The sequence below is a fragment of the Panicum virgatum genome, chromosome 2K (genome assembly GCF_016808335.1).
Source record: "Panicum virgatum strain AP13 chromosome 2K, P.virgatum_v5, whole genome shotgun sequence".
Taxonomy (NCBI): Eukaryota; Viridiplantae; Streptophyta; class Magnoliopsida; order Poales; family Poaceae; genus Panicum; species Panicum virgatum.
Genome location: NC_053137.1, coordinates 65,761,722 through 65,782,781, shown reverse-complemented (window position 1 = coordinate 65,782,781; position 21,060 = coordinate 65,761,722). Strand labels below are relative to the sequence as shown.

Genomic DNA, 21,060 nt, shown 5'->3' with positions numbered 1-21,060 from the left:
TAAAATGCAGTATGAAATTGTAATTAAAGGTGATAGGTGGTGTTCATGTTACACTTGCCTTCCTCGTACTGCTCTGGCTGCTGCTCAAACTGCTCCGAAGACGGCTGCTCCGGGTACTGGTACTGGGGCTCCTCAGATGGATCAACGTCTACTCACGAACACATGGCCAAAACAAAGCATAACAATAAGTATACATGCAAACAAATGCTAACACTAAGGAACAGTACATCAATACATAAAAACAACACATTAAACTGGTCTAAAACTATTCTACGCGTTACAACGATCGCGTGGATATAAAGAACGCTTAAATCGGAGCTAAAACACATTTTCTAGGCTAAAAACAAATTCTAGGGGCTTATCTGCGATAAAAACTAAGTTCCAGGGGGTTTTCTGCAAAAACTGAGGGCCTGAACGTAATTAAAGGGTAGATCTAGGGGCTAACATGTAAAAAGGTCAGGGATGGACGGCGGGTTTAATTTTAGAGAACTCCAGGGGCTAAAACGCTAAAAACAGGACCTCTGCGTAATTATCTTTTGAACACAGGTGGACCGCGGGTTGATTATTGAGAAACCGGGGGGGCTCTTTAACAAAAGGTACCGGCTGAACCGGTATCTTTAGATCTGGGTCGCTGGATCTTGATCTAATGGCTCAGCGCGACGGGGTAAGTAGATCTAATCTGGTCCGCTGATTCTGGATCTGATGGTCAGGATGGATCGGGCACTCGGGTCGGCGGCGCTCAAACGCCGGCGACCTTTCCCGCGGTGGCGCCCAACGCCGGCTCGCCGGAGTTCGTGAATCTGGTGCTCCAGGGGCTAAAACAACCTGCGCTTGGGCCTAGAGGGTACTACTCAGCATGCGTCGTCCACCCGTGCCATGTGCGGGGGCGGGGGTGCTCGGAACGGCACTGCAGGGTGCTTGCCGCGGCGAGGCATGGCGGCGTGGCGGCGAGAATGCCTGCGACAGGGTCCTAGCATCTAGGGTGCGTCGCAGCCTATGCTATCCAGCACAAAAGGAAGGGGGAGTGGCGTTGATGCTCACCAAGGGCCTGGGGTGGAGAGGGCCGCAGTGCAGGACGGCTGGCGGCAAGCTCCGGCGGCGGTCCGCGGCGGAACGTGCGGAGGGGTTGAAGGGGGGCGTCTCCGGGCGTCTGGGCGGCACGGATCGATGCACGGCGTCGCTGTGAAACAGTAGCCGGAGTCAGGGAGATCCAGGGGTCACTGAAGACGACGAATTGCAGCGGCGCGGGGTCTCACCGTCGAGCGATCCAGGCGAAATTCCGGCGAGGTGGGGCCTGGGCTCCGGGGCCAGGAACTTGGGGAGTTCCCTGGGGCTACGGCGACGCTCTTGCGAAGGTTTGTCGGGGCTCCGGTGCGGCGGAGGGGCGTGACCGTAGCGGCGGGGCTACGCTCTGAGCAGGGCGAGGCGGCGGCTAGGTTTTAGGCGACGCTGGCATGCGGGATAGGGAGCAGGAGATTACGGGGTGGTTTAAAGAGTCCGGACCGAGAATCTCGGCGAGCGGGATAGAGGGAAAGGGCTGTGGGGATTGCGGCCAGGGATCACGGCCGGTTTGTTGCGCGCGGTTGCGGAGCGAGCAGTGGGCGCGGGGAAGGAGACGGCCCTGACCCGTGGGTCCGGCCCGGCAGCGAGACAAGGTAACGGGGACGCGGCTGTAGGCCAAACGGGGTGAGGCTGGCCGCGGGCGGTTGGGCCGGGGTGAGCGTTAAACGGTCGGGACAGGCCGCGGTGTGGGCCGTGCGGGAGAGGAAGCGGCCCGCTGCGAACCGGGCAGGAGCGAGGGGGGAGGAGCTGGGCCGAGTGCTGCTGGGCTGCGGTAGGGAGGAAGCGGGCCGAGGGAAAAGGCCGAGCGGTGAGCGAGGAAAGAGTGGGTTGGGCCCAGGAAAAGGGTGGGGTTAGATAGGATTGAGTTGGGTTGGGTCTTGCCTTGGGCTGGGCTTTGGGTTTTGGAGTTTTGGGCCGGTTTGGGTTGGTGTTTTGGTTTGATTTCTTATTTTGGGCTGGGCTTCCTTTTCTATTTCTAATTCTAATTCTAATTCCTATTCCAAAACTAACCCAAACAATATTGAATTCAAATTCAAATTTGAATCCAACACAAGCATTCAAACAAACAAAAGAGATGCTCCAGCATGATGCAACAACTATTAAACCTATGGTAAATTTTAATTGTTTGAGGAACAAAATTAGATTAAATGCAAGTCTAAACACAATAAATCCTTAGAAAATTTAAATAAAACCAATTAAATTTATTGATAAATGCTGAAATTTAAACTAGGGTGTTACACGCTGCTACCCTCTGCGGGCGCATCTTTCTTGCGCTTGTTCTCCTTGTCATCAAAGATGGCACCAACTGCCTCCTCGCCGGCGGCTAGGGCTGGACGAAAAACTCGTAACTCGCTAGCTCGCTCGACTCGCTCGTTAATGGTTCGGCTCGAGCTCGACTCGTTTTATAATGAGCCAGCTCGTTTTATAACAAGCCAGCTCGTTTTATAACGAGCCAGCTCGAGCTGGCTCGCGAGCCGCTCGCGAGCCATAACGAGCCAGTTAATTATGAAGCCAGCAAATTTAAATGGGTGCATTGTTAAAGACAAAAAATTCTAATGACTCATATTTGAAGAAAATGAGTGCTGCAATGTTAAACAAATTTGATAAATATTTGGAAGAGAAGAACAATGTCATGGTTATTGCTACAATCCTTGACCCTAAGTTCAAAATGATATATATTCAGTTCTATTTTAGTCAGCTTTATGACTCCTCAAGGTATGAACAAGAGGTTGCTTATATAAAAAATGAGTTAGAATAGTTGTATAAGAAGCAAGAATTGGAACAATGCTGGAAAATGGGTAAGAAGAGCAGCATAAGAAGCAAGAATTAGAACGAGCCAAACGAGCTATAACGAGCCATACTCTGTGATGATGTGTGTTCATATTGTCTCTCTACATTGGCTCGCGAGCCAAACGAGCTAGCTCGAGCTCGCTAACGAGCCGAGCCGAGCTAGCCTGCTGGCTCGTTAGTATAACGAGCCGAGCCGAGCCAATATGTTAACGAGCCGAGCTATAACGAGCCGAGCCATAACGAGCCGAGCTGGCTTGATATCCAGCCCTACCGGCGGCGTGGTTGGTGGCGGCATCGAACAGCTCGTTGGTACTGGTGGGACGGCTTCGCGCAAGCTCGTGCACCAGGTTCCTGCACGTCGTGCCTTCGAGGAAGGCGTTGATGACCTCGACGTGGGTGACACTGGGGAGCTCGGTGCATTGCTTGGAGAAGCGCCGCACGTAGTCGCGCAGGGACTCATTGGCTTTCTGCCGACACCCTTTGAGATCCCATGAGTTCCTAGGGCGCACGTAAGTACCTTGGAAGTTGCCCACGAAGATCTTGACTAGGTCGGCCCAGTCGTGGATCTGGTCTGCGGGCAAGTGCTCGAGCCACGTTCGTGTGGCGTCAGCGAGGTGAAGGGGGAGGTTGCGGATGATGACCGCGTCGTCCGTCGCACCGCCCAGCTGGTATGCTAGGCGGTAGTCATTGAGCCAGACCGCGGGATCGGTCTCACCCGAGTACTTGACGAGGGTGGTGGGCTGTCGAAAGCGCGGGGGAAAGGGAGCGGTACGAATCTCCCGGCTGAACACACGGGTGCCCGGAGGCTCCGGTGACTCGCCCCTGCCATGCTCGGGGTCAAAGCGACCACCCCGTCGAGGGGTGTACTTCCTGCTATTGATGATGTTGCGGGCGTCGCCGTCGCCGGCGTGTCCACGCGTGTCGTGGAGTCGCTCCCTTGCGGGAGTCTTTCCGATGCGGTCGTGCACCGAGGGTGCCTTCGCACTGTCTGCTGCGGCTGCCTTGCCCTTTCCTTCCGGGGGAGAGTGCACGGCCTCGGTGTGCTGCACCTCCTGCCTTCGGGACTGTCGAGCGCATGCGAGACGCAGAGCTCTCGTCCTGCTGCACAGCAGCCTGCTCGATGAGCACCTGTGCCTCGTGGCACAGGTTGCGACCCGAAGTCGTAGATGGCTCGGGCATTGCTTGGAGTAGGTAGGCTGCAGCGATGAGTTTCTCGCTGGCCGTCTTCAGTTCCGGTGGTCTGTCGATGTTGTCGGCTAGGATCCGTTCCCGGGCGACGCGCCCCGCCGCCCGAGCCTGCGCGCCACGCGCGGTGTGCTGCTGCTCGAGTGCAGTGCGCAGCTCCTGCGTCTGCCGGCGCTGCTCGTCGAGCCTGGCTTGAAGCTCCTTGAGTTGCGCCAGCTGTGCCTGCCGCGCCGCCGAGCTTGACGAAGAAGAAGGGTTCGCTGCAGGCACCACCGCTTGGTTTGCCTGCGCGTCTGCCCCGCCGTTCCCGTCATCGTCCGGAGCGTCGTCGATCTGTCCGTCCGTGAGCTCGACCATGAAGCAATCCCGAGTGGGATCGTAATCCCCCTCGCTGGAGTCCTTGGAGCAGGTGAGGCAGTAAGCCGCCGCGAGCTGGAACGATCAGAAAGCATCGAGACCTCGGACCCCAGAGTAGTCCTCGGCCTCTTCGGCTGTGAAGTTGTCCATGAAGAAGTTGTTGTCGTCGGCGATCGAGCCCGCCATCTCGGTGTAGGAGTCGTCAGGAGATGACGTGGTGAGATTGCGGATCGAGAGGAGGTGATGACCCGACAGATCCTCATACTCGGTGAAGTTGGTGCTGGATGAAGAGGCATAGGTGGCGGCGTTGCGCATCCTGAAGGGAAAGGGCGACGGCACAGTCGCGCCCTCCCTGGGAGGCACTGGGGCTGCAGTCGATGGTGGTGCCGGCGCAGATGGCGCCGGAGCACGTCATGACGAAGTGGTGACTCCGTCGGCCACGACGCTGAGCTGTGACATGCCAACCTCAACCCACGTGGGGGAGCCGAGGCGTGCCGCCTTGCACCGCTCCATGCGCGCTTGTCGCGAGCGGTGGCCCGAGCGCCTGTTGCGCTGGGCTGGTGAAGTCGGAGCGTCGGGGTTGCGTCTGGGCGAGAGGAGCTCCATGAGGTAACCGTTACCGGTTGTCCTGAACTCAAGACTCCCGAACCAAATCTCATATCCCGCTGGGAGCGGATCCGAGGCGCCCATGGAAAATGGGTTGGATCTGCTCGCCATCCCCGGAGATCAAATAGGAACAAAAGAGAAATGTCACGCAGCTCCCCCTACCTGGCGCGCCAACTGTCGGTGTCCTGACCCGGTGGTCCGGACCCAACTAGTGATGATGCTGCGTGTTCTTCGTCCCAGATGGTTGATGCAGAAGGCAACACAGCCACACACGGGTTTATCCTGGATCCGGCCGCGGGGCCGTACGTCTAGCAAAGGGGTGTGCGAAAGCACTGTACTGTCTTGCACCGGGGGTGCCTGTAGTAGAGGGTACAAGTGAGGCGAGAGAGGGAGGGAAGCTCCCAGGTCTCTGCTAGAGGAGAAGTTGATTGAGGCGAGTGCCAATATCAGGGCTCAAAAGAGCGTATGTGCTCTGTGAGTGGTGCTGAGTGTTGTGTTCCGCCAGATGAACCTTGTTAAGATAGAGCCCGCCTCCCCCTTTTATAGGCACAAGGAGGGGCGGTGTACATGTACGGGGAGATCACGGAAGTCGTCGTCTTCTTCCCGAACCGCGGGGTGAAGTGGTCGAGCACTGTAGAAAGTATACTGCGGGGTATGGCGCCTGGCGTGGCAGTCGTCCTTGGCCTTGCGGAGATCGCGCCGGCGTCCTTGTTGCTCCAGCGGGCGGCGTGGTGGTTGTTGTAGGGGGGGTACCGTCCTCCAGGCGTGGCGACGTTCCGAGGGTTCTGCAGGCCAGAGTCTTGTCCTGGTCAAGGTCGGAGCCGCTTCCGAGGGTCGTGCCCATGCCGTTCGAGGGTCCCGCGGAGGGGAAAGTATGAAGGAGGTATGGGGAGTTGGCAGCACAGTGGCTGGAGCAGTGCCGAGCACGTCTTGCACTACGTCGTAGATTCCCACAGTGTCGCCACAGCGTCCGGAATGGCGGAGCAGTGACCGGAGTTGGCGAACGGGACTCCGGTCACAGCCACTGCGCGGAGTGGCTGCCTGACGCCGTCTGACCCGGATGCTGCGGAGGAGTGGTTGGAATTTAATGCCTCCGTACGACGGGCGGGTGAGCGGAAGGGCCGTTTGTCCTTCCTGTCGAGGGGTGGCCTCGAGCGAGGCGGAGATCGATCCGCTCTCTCGAGGGTAGGCTCGCTACCCTCGAGCGAGGCGGAGACGCGGGGCGCGGTCGAGGGTCTCGGCGGGGAGCCCTTGAGCGAGGCGGAGATCGTCCCGCGGGTTCGAGGGGGCTTGGATGGGCCGCACTGTGTACGTGGCCCGCGCATTGGACTTCTTTGAGTCCTTTCCTTTCTTCCGGATTGGAAGGAGGCTGTAGGCCTTCGTGGACCCAGTTGCTTAACATGTGTTTGCATTTTTAGGGCGATTTTAGTCCTCTGGTTAGGGTGTCCCTAATCATGATACCCGACAGTTCATAAACTATTAAAATGAGTATCTGAGTTCTTGGATTTCTCATTTTCTCGGATTCTCATCTAGATGACCATGAACTTTACTCTTCACCTTTTATTTGTCTGTGTTGTCCGCATTGCGTCGTTCAAAACTTGAAATGTGAGCAAAACCATTGCCCGCGTTGCGTCGTTCAAAAAGTTCCCGCTACCAAACCCAACTTTTGCAAGCTACCGAATACCGTCTCTGCTACCTTTCCAACAAGGAAAAGCTTGGCGGTTTTGACTGCGGAATTTCAATTGTTTAACATAACTATCCCATTGGAACGCGTCTGCAAATTTTCTGTAACTGCTTGGTGGACCAGAGCAGGCTAAAACTTTGCCGAATTGTGAACATGAATTAGGACGGCAAATGTGTCTTTTATATGTCAGTGCATATGAAATCCATTCAGACATTCATAAAAGAACCATGGGTCCATGGCTGGCAATGGAAAATACTACAAACAGAAAACACAACTGTAGTAATCCTGCGAGGCTGCGATGGCAACGTAGTGCGCATTTTCCATAATGTGACCGGCAACATAGTTGAATCAAAGCAACAGAGAGGCCAGCAGCAACACAAGTGTATTAGGTGATGGAGGCACGGATGGAACTCACATGCTAGAGCTGGTACAAAAGGACAATTAGGTGTGCTGGATCCTAACATCAGGACAGACACCAGTAGGTACAAGAGCACAGAATCAGTTGGAGTGTCAAATCAAAGCTTAATGCCATCCGTGATGGTTGTTTGAGATCTTTTATAACGTTATTTTTTCTTTCCAAAGGGACAACTGGGCTACACCCCAGATCCTAGAGGGACAAACATAGAGCAAGCAGCAGGATTCGCTTAGTGACGGCGTGCGGGTGCCCTTGCACATATGATGAACTGATCTTCATCATGAAGATGACATGAAATCCTCTGGCCTGGCGATGAAAATTTCCTCAAACTCATCGTCATCTAGTGAAAGAACAGACATTACAGTCAGGAATTGTCAGACTGAAAACTAAATAGCTACAGAAGGGGGACCGCTTACAAACATGCAAATCAAGCAGATTCATTGCGTCGGTTGAGATACTACAAAAGGACTAGCATCATGCATGGACTTTGTTTGGATAGGGGCAACCTGCTATGGTAAACAATTCTATGCTGTAGGTTCTTCTTGATTTTTTTTATTAACATAGAAAAACGCAAGTTTCTGCTAGAGAAAGCATAGCCTTAGCAAGAATATGATTTGGTTAGTTGAACATGCAGTCGAGAAAACAAATAAAGCTGATGATTAGTAAATGATGATCTAAGATATAATAAAGATGATCTAAGATATAATAAAGCTAACTTCTACAAAAAATGCAGTTGGTGTGCAATAATCATAACCATAGAATGGTATGCTAAGAGTAAGCATCACATGGGGGAAAAAATAATGCAAAGCCCTACCTGAAAGATAAGTGGAAAAAGTAGAGAGAACCATTTAATAATAATAAGTCAGCACAATACCTTTTCTCAGTGCCAAGGCAACAACAGAATCATTTTCCACCTGAACAAGTATAATAGAAAACGTCACACAACTGGAAAAAAAAAAAGAATGAATAAACAAGTTGTGGGTTTAATCTTCAGAGAAAAAACTGATACGCTAAAGCTACACAGTTTAATCTGTATTTTGACTAAACAAATTAAATATCTGAATCAGCTAGCTGCCTTGACTTGATAGATGTTTCTATGAGATTGTGCATAGGTTGTAGTGATTAAAAAAGGGCCTAATTAGGCAAAACGGAATAATTTTAGCAAAATGTGTACATGAACAGCTAAATATTTGGGCACCTTTTGGTCTGCCAATGTCTTTGAATCTTCCAGCACGTCATTGGTAGCCAACAAGACCAACTGCTGATTGCTAGGAGGCTGATCTATTAGTGAATGCAACTTCTGTTTGACGCTCAAAGTTGTCTCTGTCGGTTCACATTGAATGAAGTAGGTACTCTTGTTGCGCTTCACTCGGATATACATGCTTGCAAGCTGCACCAGCCAGATGCCTAAAGGTCATCAGTACAGATGGAGCCAGCAGCAGAGGGAAATATATCTCTGCTTCCAAAAAAATATATATATCCACTACTCCAGGGGTTGGAATGCAAAGTTCAGCTAGGCGCTAGGCAGAATCTAGGCGCTGACCCATTGCCTAGCGCCTAGTCGGGAGTACTCGTTCCTAGGCGCTCCTAGGCGTTTTCCTAGGCGTTTCACAAATACACGTATATACACGTATTACCTCACAAAAAAAGAAAACAAATAGAAGACTACAGCTATAGAGATGCATAGAAAGGCCCATAAAAACAGCCCAGCCCACCTTATCCACCTTAAAGTTGGCCCAGCCCCACCTTATCCACCTTATCCCTCGTCTCCTCCCACCCCGACGCCGCCGTTCGCCCGCGCCTGCGCCTGCTGCCGCCCGCGCACCCGACGGCCGCTGCCTGCGCACGCGCTCGCGCGCCCTCCGCCGCCCGCGCCCGCACACGCCCGCGCGAGCGCCCGCCGCCGCCCGCAACTCCTCCCCCACCAGCAACCTCCGCCAGGCGCTCCTCCACCTCCACCGGCGCCGCCTAGCGCCCAGAGCGCCGACTACCCCCATAGTCGAGGCGACGGGCTTCGCCTAGCGACTAATCGCGCCTAGTCGCCACCTAGGCGCTGCCTAGCCGAACTATGTTGGAATGTTGGATCATTATCATGATAAGCATAGTAGATATCTTAACATCATATAAACATGTATTACAGGCACAGAGTCTGCTGGAGAAGGAACAAATGGAACAAGAACGGCAGAACAAAAACGTTCTCGTAACAGACACCAAGAATTATGTATTCTGGAAATTCTACTGATAGCCTGGTAGGGTTCATTGGAGTCTATTACATGCCAGCAGCAGTGCACCACTTGCCGAGTTCAGCCTGGCAAACGGAAGTTAATGAAGTAAACGGGTAAAGGTTTCTCCACCCCACGACCACTTAACAAAGTACCCAAAATTACTACCCTAAAATCACCAAATTATACACGATCCTATTGATTCTTCGAGCACAATTACTACACGGTACTCCGTAAGGAACAAGAACTACGCGCAAAAGCCGGCGGCGGAGCCCGCAGCTACTCCCCACACGCCACTGAATGCAAGATAAAGTAGCCAGTCAGATCCGCACGCCGTGGAAGGAGACGCACCTGCGGAGCGCCGATCTGTCCTCCCGTGCGGCGGCGCGCGGGTCTGCGGAGTCGACGGTGGGCTCGTGCGCCGGCGGTGGCGTTGACGAGCGAGACGCCGAGGAGCCGGGAGACGGACACGAGCCGCGGATCGATGGCTGGCGAAACCAAGGCGAGGAGGGATGAGAACGGAACGAGTTCGCTGCAACGCATCGACTGCTAGCGGGCCTCGAGCGTGATGGGCTTTTGAAGTGGGCCAAGATACGTGCACGAGATGCGACTGCTACTCGTTTTGTGTTTATTTTCTTCCCAAGTTTTTTAGTTAGGGAAAATATCAAGCGCAAACCAATCCTTCCGTATAAACCGTGTAAAATTCAATTTAAACCACCGGATCAACATACAATGGGGTGCGCAGGGAAGTGTGAGGGAGGATTTGCAAAAGTGTGATTAGAGACAGACGGTTAATTGTAAAATTATCCAATCCCTAATGCCCTTTGAATGTTGATCCGAACATTCGGTGGCCTAAATTAAAGTTTGCACGAAGAAGTTGATTTGCATCTGATATGTTCTCTTTTAATTATCGCAAAACAGATCGTATGCCCACAATGGATTTGTTCGATTTGTTAGATTTCTATATGCTCTAGTTCTAGGATGCAAGATGTTTTAATTTTATTATAATAGGGGTGGTAAAAGGCTTTGAAATTTAGTCTAGAGAATTCAAGAGCTGAGTTTTGCCGAGCCCTAATACTATACATTTTTGAGTTAAAAATTTTAAAGCCCATGTTGGACTGTAAAGAGACCATTACCATCCCTAATTATAAATCTACTCCTCCAGGTAATCAAGTTAGAGAACCACTAATTTCATAGTGGATTTATTGAAATTATGTTTGTACATTTTCTATAAATTTGAGAATTTCACTTACAAAACTAAAAACATCTTACATTTTGAAATGCACAGAATGTGACTGATTGACTGTCAAAGCACAAGGTTCATCGACTTGAATGAACAAATCCATCCGCCTTGTGACTCTTTCGCAATACTGTCCAACTCTATCAACATAAACAGTACATCAGTTCCACACGAGAACCACTATCAAGTTAATGTTATATAGATCCTGAATACATACTCAGCTCCAGAACCCAGACTTACAGGTGAGGGCTATGGTTTTTGAATGGCAGGACACAAGAGTAAGTGACATACTTTACACTATCTATAAGTACGACTACAAAGATGCGGGACAATGATTTTGAAGAGATTCTCCCCTCGCCGTTCCCCTCGCCAGCCTCTCTTGGATCAGCCAGCACGGAGACGACCACCGATGAAACAGGCTTCATACTGCCAAAGCTCTCATTCTTTGGTGGCGTTTTGAGGCGTTCTGTGTTGTTGGAAGTTGAACCTTTTAGAGGAATGGCCTCGGAGTATGAAATCCTTCTGTTCTTCACCGTGTGGGGATGAGCAGAGGGAAGATTTTCCGTAAAATTCTGCGTCGAGTTTGACATGGCATTTGAGTAAACAGGAACAATGCCATTTGCATGAGCGGTGGATGGAGATACATCAAACTGGAAAACTTCAGTGCACATTCCTGAGCTCGGCAAGGGACCTGAAAACAAATGGAGGAGTCACACACTTTAGAAAACAAAGGAATAAACAGCCACAGTAAGCCCATTTAATAGCATACAAATGGAATTCAATTATAATAATGAGCAGATTTCCAATAAAAACACTAACAAAGCTTCTGCCTTAACCTAGAACTCAATTATCCAAAAAAATATCAACATGAGACTTGATGCATCACATATGCACATGCATGTTAACACAAGAACGAACTTCTATAATGACATTTGTCTACCTGACCTACTAACATTCCACATGGTATGATGGTAGCTACTTTCTAGGTGCCCTACTAACCCCCAAAGAAGGATTTATTAATAATGCTGCACAAGATATGTTCTGTTCCAGCCATAACAACCTCCTATTTACGAAGGCCCTAATCATCTTCAAGGGTGCATCACTTTGTGTTAGTTACCCTTCTTGCTAATATTGGAAGCAATCTAGCAGCTGATCTAAAGACCTCATATATCACTACTAGTATCAATTACCACGAAAAGTGTCAAAGAAACTTGATATGTAGGCCAATTCAAACATAAAAAACATTAAATCAAATGAAGTATGCAAACTTTATGGCATCTTACCTGACATCGCTTCACTAAACCACTGTGGCAGCAATCCATCGTCCTCCCTGTACATGTTTCCATCTGCTGGAGCCAAAGCCATCAGTTTATTTTTCATTCCTGTAGTTGATTCCATGACATCTCCAGCTTCCAATGGTGCCACATAGCCAGGAATTGCCAAGCTAGTCTCCTCCTTTCCTTGGTTTCGAGGACTCTTCCCATCATAGCCAGACATTTGCAAAGAAGCTTTCTCACTTGCAACAATGGACTTAATAACAAGATTACCATTAATCTTGACATGCTTCCCATTCTTCGGTAGATACAACAGTGCTGGCAGTGTCTCGCTTGTACCCTGTGGTAGCTTTGGATCAATACTATCCGAGACAGTATCACGAGGACCCTCAACAGCCAGCACCCTCCCATGATGAGATGGACCAAATGCAGCACCTTCTCCGCCATCAACTGAGCCATACATCCGATTCACTGCAGGGATCAAACACCCACAAAGCATCACGAGGCACAGCAATCCCAGGAGGCTGACACTTGCAACCTTCTTGGTCTTCCTAGCCTTCTTGGCCGGTGGCTCTGCTGTAGCAGGTGCAGGCTGCTGGGGTTTCAGACGAGGAATTGGCACGAGCGGTACCTGCGATCCACGCATGGCGTACGCTGGGTGCATCCACGGCATCGGCAAAGGGTACACCGCGGGGTACATCGGTAGCGGCGGCGGCGGCGGCGGCGGCGGCGGGGCGGTTCCGGCGGCACCACCCAGCTGCTGCTTGAGGACGGCGTTCTCGGCGGTGACACAGGAGATCGTGGCGGAGAGGTCGGCGATGGTGGCCTGCATGGCCTTCACCTTACCCTCCAGCTCCTCCACGTACTGCTTCTTCCTCTGCCGCGACAGGTGCGCGCTCTCGCGGTTGCGCACCAGCCGCGCGCGCCGCTTCGCCTCGTCGTCCTCCCTCTTCCCCTTGCCGCTGCCGCCCGTACCGCTCGCGCTCCTCGAAAACGACTCCGAGGACTCCTCGTTCCTCAACCCGCCGTCCCCGCCGGCGCCGGAAGACGACGATCCCCCCTCCGGAGACCCGGCCGAGGAAGATGAGGTCGCGAGCGGCGGCGGCTGCGCGAGCAGCCCATCCGAGGCGAAGGGGTCGAGGTCGAAGTCCACGTCGAGGTCGAGATCCTCCAGATCGAAGTCCTCGAAGACGAAATTGTCGACGTCAGCAGGCGCCTGAAATTCGGGGAAGGAGATGTCCCCGAAGGGATCCGGCGCGAGGAGGGTGGGCTCCGCCATGGGCTTTGCCTTGGCCGATCAGATCACGGCCCGGCGAACGCGCATACACGACGCCGGGGAGGTTGGGGATGGTGTGTCTCGTGGGATCGCGGTCGCGGAAGCGTGCGGGGTTCGCCAGAAAAAAAGTGGGGGTTGGGGAATTTGGTCGCCGGAATCGGGGGGGTTAATGCGTCGCCGTGTTGGAGACGAAGGCGCCGTGCGCGGCGGCGTGGCGAAGCTGGACGCGTCTGGAAGCTTCCTGGGCCGCCTAGAATGGGCCTAGGAGAAAACAGGCTGAAGCTTGGGCTGGTTATGGAAATGGACTAATGTTTGGGCCGTATTTTTAAATGGGCTTAAATTGTTTCTTGTAGGGTGCTAGTAAGCGACAGCTTTGGGTCCCTCGCAAAAAAAAAAAAACTTTGGGGAGGAAGGCCCAGGGTGATCCGGCATGGCGACGCTCGCAGCCCGCCGCCTCCTCCTGTCGCGATGGGTGGCCGGCGGGCGGGGCCGGCTGCTCGGCACGGCGGCGGAGGCTTCTCCGGGAGGGGAGGAGGCGCGAGGAGGTGGAGGTGGATCAGAAGGCGCGATCTACGTGAAGAAGCCGGCGACCGCCGCGGCGGTGACGACGCGGGACGAGACGTCCGTGGCGATGCCGACGTCGTTCATGACGGGGTCCGTGGTCGGGAAGCGCTTCTACCGCGACGCCACCGTGCGGCGCGCCGACGACGGCAACGGGTGGACCGTGATGCTGGACTACCGCACCCTCAAGTCGCCGGCCAAGCGGCCGCTGAAGCTGCCCTCGCGCGCGCTCGCCATGGCCATCGCCGCCGAGTGGGAGTACCAGGTCCTGATCCAATCCATCTCTCCTCTACGGCATATTCTTGAAATGATTTGAGAAGTTCCTGTTATTGTACTGCACTGTAATTTCTCCGGGTCCCGAATTTTTACATTGGCCTACTGATTTGCAAGTAATTTGAATGATATGGATTGAAACTGTCTGATTAGCGACTAACTCATCCTGATCTCACGAGCTTAGTTCTCCTAGTGAATTATGACTGTATTGTTGTGGCTATTCATTTGACATTTATAAAATGAATTGTGTCATCTTTCAATCCAGAGGCGTTGAAGACTGAAAACTCAAATCATATGAGTTTTGGTGGTTTTTGCATGGTATTGTTTGTTGTTTTACTTCTTCTCTTTCTTCCTGTGTGATGAGGACAATACTTATGAAGATTTATTCTCGAAGAGAACGAAAAACAAATGATCTGAATGCTTAATTACCACCAAGTCTGATCCTTTAGATTGCCATTACTCAATCTTAGCATGATGGGTAGTCCATTTGCCTTATGCTCCTGTTAATACTTATCCAATTAGCTGCTCATCTCTGTAAATGCAAGAGAAGTCAGTTCCTCCTTTAAAGTTATTCAGGCATCAATAAACCTCAAATGCTCCACAGTGGCCATTTTTTGACCTATATACGCTACTGTTTTGTTGCATTGGCTCAACAAAACAGGTATTTAGTGCTCAAATCGAGATAATTCATCATGTTATAAATAATTAACTTGATCTCTTGCTCTTTTATCATCATGAATGATATTATCACTACAAAGAAAAACTCGGCCGGGTGGGGAAAGACCGCCCCACCGGTTTTACACTTCAGAAGAAGCCTCGGCTTCCCCGACCGAGAAAATCCCCGAACCCCAGCCCCGCCCTGACACTGGGAGCCGTAACCCCTGGGAATAGCCTGGGCCACACACGGTCCTCAGGTCGACCTGGGCCGGCTCTTAACCAGTGCTTTGGCACACGGGACCGGCGAGGGGATTTTTTTAACCACAGCCTGAAATTCGCTCCCACGGGGATTCGAACTCAGGACTTGTGGAGTGCCGCTCGAGTGTCTTAACCGCTAGGCTAAGCACCCTTTGGCATCACTACAAAGAGATAGTTTGGTTCATGCATCTGTAACATTTGATGAAGGTGATATGGTATTAAGAGGTAGAGTTGCCGCCTTGACATTTCCTTTAACTGGCTTGTAACTGGAACAAATGTTAGGACCTCTTTTCTTTATTCTGTGACCAGAACCTACACCCTCAACCATAAGGGCTTTGAAATTTCTTCATCAAAATATCAAATTACCTTATTTGCAGATATTATCGTATGTTTTTTTTTCTTAATTTCCCAGGCAATATATATTAATCCTGAATTTCTTATTATGGCAGGAGTCAGATGGAATTCGACCTTTTACAATGCCTCTCATGAAGCTTGCTTGCACTGCATTGGAGAGAGTTCCTTTGACACGTGCAAAAGTAATTGATAATTTGATGAAGAAATTTCATCAGGATTTGGTGTTTTGCCGTTCACCTGCCGATAGTGAACTGACCATAGGAGTTCATCGTAAGTTGGGCTCTGATGACTTTGTGTGGTAAATAGATTCATATGGACTGGTAGTGTTTCAAGGCTCTAGTAGATCTCTTTTGGTGATTGGTTCATTATGTTTGTTTCCCTCCAATACTATCATTTCTTATGCTTAATTTCTGTTTGTAGAAAAGCAGAAGGAGAAAATTGATCCCATACTGGACTGGGTAAACACAGAATTTGGGTTCAAGCCTGTTGTATACACAACCTTTTTTGGTGGCAAGCAAGATGAGGGCCTCACTAAGGCTGTAGAAACTGTTTTGAAGAAAACAACTGATTGTGAACTGGCGTCCATTGATGCTATGGCTGCAGCAGCCCACTCCCTGGTGATCCCTCTTGCAATATTTAGAGAACGGTTGGGAATTGATGAGGCCATTGAGTTGATCTGGCTAGAAGAAGACCACCAGGTGTTTATCTTGCAATCATTATCTTCCTCTCTTTTTTGAAGCATTTGCCTTTTATTTTGTCATAAGGTGTTTAAATTCACGCAGGTTGATAGATGGGGTTTGGTCGAAGGAGGCCATGACGTTGATATTGCAGATCTTAAGGTGCAAATGTCTTCGGCGGTTGTGTTTCTTGGACTTTCACGGGGGATGTGAACCATGATGTTTCTAATCCACTGGCTGGTTAGTTGTTGTTTGTTTCAAAGGTTGTATGAATTTGTATGGACAGCTGTAGAGTAATAATTGCCTGCATAAGGTCAATAGCAAACAAAATGCATGTATCCGGCCAGTGCTGATGTTAGATTTTGTTTTTTGAGTTGCCAAAAAAATTGTTGAGTTACGACTACGGTACCCATCATTCCTTTGGCTTTCAGTGGGCTCTTGGTAATGGTAATGCAAAAATAGTAAGAACATTTCTGGGAACGAGTTTTGTAGTCAGTAGCAGTGCTGGCTTGATCTTTACTATCTTAGCATTTCTCGTAGTATGTTTCATGCTTCTGCATTGTCCGGGTGTAGCAGCAGCATAACCATGTGGATCCATCATATGTAGCCGTGCTGCAAATTTCTGATACCAAATATTTGCCAGGTATTTTGTGCTAGGCACTATATTTCGGCTGATTCAATAGTGTTTTAACCCTTCCTCTGTTATCTTCTTCATAAAATGGTAAAGGCGTTGTAGATTACTAGTTTAGAGTCAATGCCACTTATTTCAGATCATTCATTTAAGTTTTGCCTGCCCTTGCACTCCACGGTCTGCATTTGCATTCTCTGACTCTGCACCCCCAAAGTCCCGGGGCTACAGGTGCCTGATAGTGAGAGTGTTAGGATCGTTGATCCTACCGCGACTGCTAAGCGTGTATGGATGGGAGGAGGGAGGAGGACGCTTGCGCAGCAGCCGGCGAGTAGGCGCCGTGGCTGAAGCAGGGAGCGGCGGCGTGCGTGGAGGGCGGCGTGCGTGAGGGGGAGATCGCAAGGAAGAGAGCAAGTCATGAGAGTATTTAATACAAATTGTTTCACACTTTAGAAAAGTAAATAAACCCTAAGGAAATAATCGTGGCTCTCCTAGCCACTTGGGCGCCGCCGCCGCTGGTACGTGATGAGCGGCGCCGGCTGGGGCGCCTGCGCCTGAGGCGCAATGGATCTGCGCTGGTTCGACCTCTCCAATCCACCCATGCCGAACAGAACTTTGGTTCGCTACCTCCACCCTTTCCCTCACGCCTCAGCGACGCTCCGGCAGAATTTGTAGAATGCCAAAATCGCCAGCGGTGATTTCGCAACACATTCGGCTGCAGATTACTGAATGCCATTCTCGTGAGCGTGCGTCCCACAGTCCAAGGATCCCCATAATCTGTCTGAACAGCCAGCGGCTACTGCAGGCGAGTCTCATCCCAGGCAGCCAGCACCCAGCGGCGTCTCGTCGCTGTCGCCGCCTTGGCCCGTGCGGTCAAGCAGCTCGACGTGGCAACCTCGCGAGCAGAAGAAAAAGACCTCGCCGCCGCCGACACCCGCAGGGAAGCACCGACGTGAGGTGCTTCTTCTGCACATCTCATAGCTTCTTCCTAGCGTGAGCGCGTAACGCTAAACTAACATTTCTCCTCTTAATAAAGAAACGCAGCCCTCCCGCGTTTTCGATAAAGAACTTCACAAGTCACCAGGCCGACAGCTCGATCTCACCTGCTCGGCTGCCCATCGTGCAGACACATAGATCTCACGCGGAAGCAGAGTCCAAGCAAAGAGATCGAGCAGAGCCAGCGAGCAGAACAAGGCAGACAAGGAGAAAAGGAAAGAAATGGAGGCCGGCGACCAAGGAGCAGGAGGAGGAGCCACCGCCACCGCCGCGGCCAAGCGCCCGACGCCGCCGCCGCTGCCGCTGCTGCTGCGGATCCAGCTGGCGGCGTTCGGGGCGGCGATCGACGCCGTGGAGCGCAGCGACGGCACGGTCAACCGCTGCCTCTACGGCGTCATCGACCGCCTGCTGAGCGCGCGGCCGAGCTCGCGCCCGGACAGGTCCGGGGTCCGCTCCTACGACGTGACTATGGACGCGTCCAGGGGCATCTGGGCGCGCGTCTACGCGCCCGCCGCCGCCGACCGCCCGCTCCCCGTCATCGTGTACTACCACGGCGGCGGGTTCGCGCTCTTCTCCCCGGCCATCGGGCCCTTCAACGGCGTGTGCCGCCGCCTCTGCGCCGCGGTCGGTGCAGTCGTCGTGTCGGTGAACTACCGTCTCGCGCCCGAGCACCGGTGGCCCGCGGCCTACGACGACGGTGTCGACGCGCTCCGGTTCGTCGACGCCAACGGCGTCCCGGGGCTCGGTGCCGAGGTCCCCGTCGACCTCGCCAGCTGCTTCCTGGCCGGGGAGAGCGCGGGCGGCAACATCGTGCACCACGTCGCCAACCGCTGGGCGGCGCGGTGGCAGGCGTCGGCGAGGCGCGTCCGCGTAGCCGGTATCTTCCCCGTGCAGCCCTACTTCGGCGGCGTCGAGCGCACGGAGTCGGAGCTGAGGCTGGAGGGCGTGGCGCCCGTGGTGAACCTCAAGCGCTCCGACTTCTCGTGGACGGCGTTCCTGCCCGTGGGCGCCACCCGCGACCACCCGGCGGCGCACGTCACCGACGAGAACGCCGACCTGGCGGAGGAGTTCCCGCCGGCCATGGTGGTGATCGGCGGGCTCGACCCGCTCATGGACTGGCAGCGCCGCTACGCCGACGTGCTGCGGCGCAAGGGGAAGGAGGTGCGGGTGGCGGAGTACCCGGGCATGTTCCACGGCTTCTACGGCTTCCCGGAGGTCCCCGAGGCCACCACGGTGTTGCAGGACATGAAGGCCTTCGTCGACAGCCACAGGGCCACGCCCAAGCCCGACGCCGCGTGATGAACACAAGTCTGTGCTGGTTGATCCATTGTCACAACTAATAAGTGTATGTGCATCACGTCACGTGGTAATAATAAGAAACAAAATGATTCAGCTTTTTTTCCTTTTTGTCATGTGGTAGCTGCCACTAGCCTATCATGTTGATGTTGTTGGGATCTGCTTAATCCTCGTGATTGAGACGTGACTACGTGAGATAATGCAAGGTCTAGCTCACCACCACCCAGATCGGCTGCATCACGTGCTTATTTGTTTAATCGAACGGTCGAAGAATGCAGAAACCGACGGTAGCTGGAAGTCCAGGCCCGCCGCCCCGGTGCGCGTCCAGCTGATGGTCGTCTTCGCCGCCGCCATGGACGCCGCGCCGGCGATGCCATAACCGCATGAGTCCACGACGGGCGCGTGAGGCCGGTGCCATGCCATCTGATGCTTGCACCTCTGCTAACCCGAGCAACGCCGGGAGCTGACGGCGATGCCTCGTTGAATTCGATTGGCTTGGACCGTTGGACGGTGAGCACATCCGATCCAGTACGACGGGAGCAGGATAAGGTGGCCGTGCGACCATTGGTTGTTGACGATGACGGGTGACGTTGCCACCGCAAGACTAATCATGTCAATATGTGTGGCTCCGTACTCCGGAGCCAGATTCAGCTAAGAGCAAGTGCGAGATGGCAGCGGGCGCCGGCATCAGCGCCGGGCAGGACGCGGCGCGCGCGCCGCCGGCGCTGCCGTGGACGGTGCGTCTCCAGCTCTTCGGCCTCATGGCGACCTTCGGCGCCACGACGCGGCGCGACGGCACGGTCAACCGCTTCCTCTTCAACCTCCTCGACCGCCGGGCCCGCGCCAGCGCGCGCCCGGACGGGTCCGGCGTCCGGTCCGCCGACGTCGACGTCGGCGTCGGCGCGCCGCGCGGCCTGTGGGCGCGTGTCTTCTCGCCGTCGGAGGCGGGCGGGGCACCACTCCCCGTGCTCGTCTACTTCCACGGCGGAGCCTTCGCGCTGCTCTCCGCGGCCTCAGCCCCCTACGACGCCATGTGCCGCCGGTTCTGCCGCCAGCTCGGCGCCGTCGTCGTGTCCGTCAACTACCGCCTCGCGCCCGAGCACCGCTGCCCCGCCGCCTACGACGACGGCGTGGACGTGCTCCTCTACCTCGCATCCACCGGCCTCCCCTGCATCGATGTCCCGGTGGACTTCTCCCGGTGCTTCCTCGCCGGGGACAGCGCCGGCGGCAACATCGCCCACCACGTGGCGCGACGCTGGACGGCCAGCGCCACCTCCTTAGAGTCCCCGCCTCCGTCCAACCCAATTCGCCTCGCCGGCATCATCCTGGTGCAGCCGTACTTTGGCGGCGAGGAGCGGACGGACGCGGAGCTGAGGCTGGACGGCAAGGCGCCGGTGGTGACCATCCGGGGCTCGGACTGGGCGTGGCGGGCGTTCCTGCCGGAGGGCGCCGACCGGAACCACCCGGCCGCGCACATGACCGACGAGAACGCCGACCTGGCCGACGGCTTCCCGCCTGCGATTGTGGTGATCGGCGGGCTCGACCCGCTGCAGGACTGGCAGCGGCGGTACGCCGACGTACTGCGGCGGGAGGGGAAGGCGGTGCGGGTGGTGGAGTACCCGGAGGCCATTCACGCGTTCTTCTTCTTCCCCGTGCTCCCCGACTCCGGCAGGCTCGTCACGGAGATGAAGGCGTTCATGGATGAGAACAGCTTGTCCGAGACGGCTGCTGCGTGATCGCCACCAATTGGATTGCCTGGCCAGTCCTTGCGGTGAAATTACTTGCTCGATGTAGTGTTCAAAAAGTATTCGGGATCACCCGTCGGCAGCGGGCAACTTGGCAGACTGTTACTATAGGTCGTCGTGTATTGTCGGTTCTTTCTTTTGTTTGCATAGTTACGGTCGTGGTACATACATTCATGTGTAATAGGATAAGGGTAATTAATTTGGCACTCAATTGGTTGCGCTGTGTAAGAGTTCATTGTATATTTCTCTTAATTTCCCGGGGGGGGGGGGGGGGGCAGTAATGTACTCAATCTAAACGCGAAGATTAGTTGGGACTTGGGAGCAGAACTCTGCGGAGTTGTAGTTAAACAGAACTTCCAGAATGCCTCATGAAAATTGATAGTGGTGTTGTAGCCATAGATCTTTTGAGATTACTCCTTATCCGGCGGCAGTTCTCCATGTTTTTTCTTTGCGATGAAAAGAATTTTCCATTAACTTATCGGCTCAGCAAGATCGCTGGCCAC

General features: G+C 53.4%; 5 protein-coding genes across 6 annotated transcripts; 3 read left to right on the top strand and 2 right to left on the bottom strand.

Annotated features, from left to right (window-relative positions):
• Positions 1 to 7,001: 7,001 nt before the first annotated feature.
• LOC120694679 lies at positions 7,002 to 9,881 on the bottom strand. Of its 2 annotated transcripts, none has more exons than XM_039977872.1 (4): positions 9,674 to 9,881; positions 8,299 to 8,490; positions 7,975 to 8,014; positions 7,002 to 7,440 (listed from the first exon to the last, which is right to left on the bottom strand). In XM_039977872.1, exons 1-4 carry the CDS (start codon positions 9,863 to 9,865, stop codon positions 7,379 to 7,381), a joined length of 486 nt encoding a protein of 161 aa, XP_039833806.1. In that variant the 5' UTR covers positions 9,866 to 9,881; the 3' UTR covers positions 7,002 to 7,378. The 2 variants fall into 2 exon arrangements, with proteins under 2 accessions (XP_039833806.1, XP_039833807.1); XM_039977873.1 differs by having other exon boundaries at positions 8,299 to 8,507; positions 9,674 to 9,803.
• A 745-nt stretch (positions 9,882 to 10,626) lies between these two features.
• Positions 10,627 to 13,331, bottom strand: LOC120694674 (bZIP transcription factor 60-like). The gene is made up of 2 exons (XM_039977868.1): positions 11,846 to 13,331; positions 10,627 to 11,253 (listed from the first exon to the last, which is right to left on the bottom strand). The coding sequence occupies exons 1-2, from the start codon at positions 13,113 to 13,115 to the stop codon at positions 10,799 to 10,801; spliced, it is 1,725 nt and encodes a 574-aa protein (XP_039833802.1). The 5' UTR covers positions 13,116 to 13,331; the 3' UTR covers positions 10,627 to 10,798.
• A 149-nt stretch (positions 13,332 to 13,480) lies between these two features.
• Positions 13,481 to 16,367, top strand: LOC120694678 (ATP synthase mitochondrial F1 complex assembly factor 2-like). The gene is made up of 4 exons (XM_039977871.1): positions 13,481 to 13,938; positions 15,311 to 15,485; positions 15,636 to 15,913; positions 15,998 to 16,367. Exons 1-4 carry the CDS (start codon positions 13,543 to 13,545, stop codon positions 16,103 to 16,105), a joined length of 957 nt encoding a protein of 318 aa, XP_039833805.1. The 5' UTR covers positions 13,481 to 13,542; the 3' UTR covers positions 16,106 to 16,367.
• Positions 16,368 to 17,319: 952 nt separating this feature from the next.
• Positions 17,320 to 18,914, top strand: LOC120694675 (probable carboxylesterase 18). The gene has a single exon (XM_039977869.1). It carries the CDS (start codon positions 17,739 to 17,741, stop codon positions 18,813 to 18,815), a length of 1,077 nt encoding a protein of 358 aa, XP_039833803.1. The 5' UTR covers positions 17,320 to 17,738; the 3' UTR covers positions 18,816 to 18,914.
• Positions 18,915 to 19,396: 482 nt separating this feature from the next.
• Positions 19,397 to 20,799, top strand: LOC120694677 (probable carboxylesterase 18). The gene has a single exon (XM_039977870.1). The coding sequence runs from the start codon at positions 19,481 to 19,483 to the stop codon at positions 20,546 to 20,548; it is 1,068 nt and encodes a 355-aa protein (XP_039833804.1). The 5' UTR covers positions 19,397 to 19,480; the 3' UTR covers positions 20,549 to 20,799.
• Positions 20,800 to 21,060: the final 261 nt, after the last annotated feature.

Bases quoted from the DNA above. Each gene is read 5' to 3' on its own strand.
- LOC120694677 (XM_039977870.1), top strand. From the start codon at position 19,481: ATGGCAGCGGGCGCCGGCATCAGCGCCGGGCAGGACGCGGCGCGCGCG.
- LOC120694674 (XM_039977868.1), bottom strand. From the start codon at position 13,115: ATGGCGGAGCCCACCCTCCTCGCGCCGGATCCCTTCGGGGACATCTCC. The intron at 11,254-11,845 runs GTAAGATGCCAT...ATTTGTTTTCAG, and splicing joins GTTTAGTGAAGCGATGTCAG to GTCCCTTGCCGAGCTCAGGA.
- LOC120694678 (XM_039977871.1), top strand. From the start codon at position 13,543: ATGGCGACGCTCGCAGCCCGCCGCCTCCTCCTGTCGCGATGGGTGGCC. The intron at 13,939-15,310 runs GTCCTGATCCAA...TTATTATGGCAG, and splicing joins CCGCCGAGTGGGAGTACCAG to GAGTCAGATGGAATTCGACC. The intron at 15,486-15,635 runs GTAAGTTGGGCT...TTCTGTTTGTAG, and splicing joins ACTGACCATAGGAGTTCATC to AAAAGCAGAAGGAGAAAATT.
- LOC120694675 (XM_039977869.1), top strand. From the start codon at position 17,739: ATGGAGGCCGGCGACCAAGGAGCAGGAGGAGGAGCCACCGCCACCGCC.
- LOC120694679 (XM_039977872.1), bottom strand. From the start codon at position 9,865: ATGCGTTGCAGCGAACTCGTTCCGTTCTCATCCCTCCTCGCCTTGGTT. The intron at 8,491-9,673 runs GTGCGTCTCCTT...TGGCTGGTGCAG, and splicing joins GACAGATCGGCGCTCCGCAG to CTTGCAAGCATGTATATCCG. The intron at 8,015-8,298 runs GTGCCCAAATAT...ATACTTGTTCAG, and splicing joins AGACATTGGCAGACCAAAAG to GTGGAAAATGATTCTGTTGT.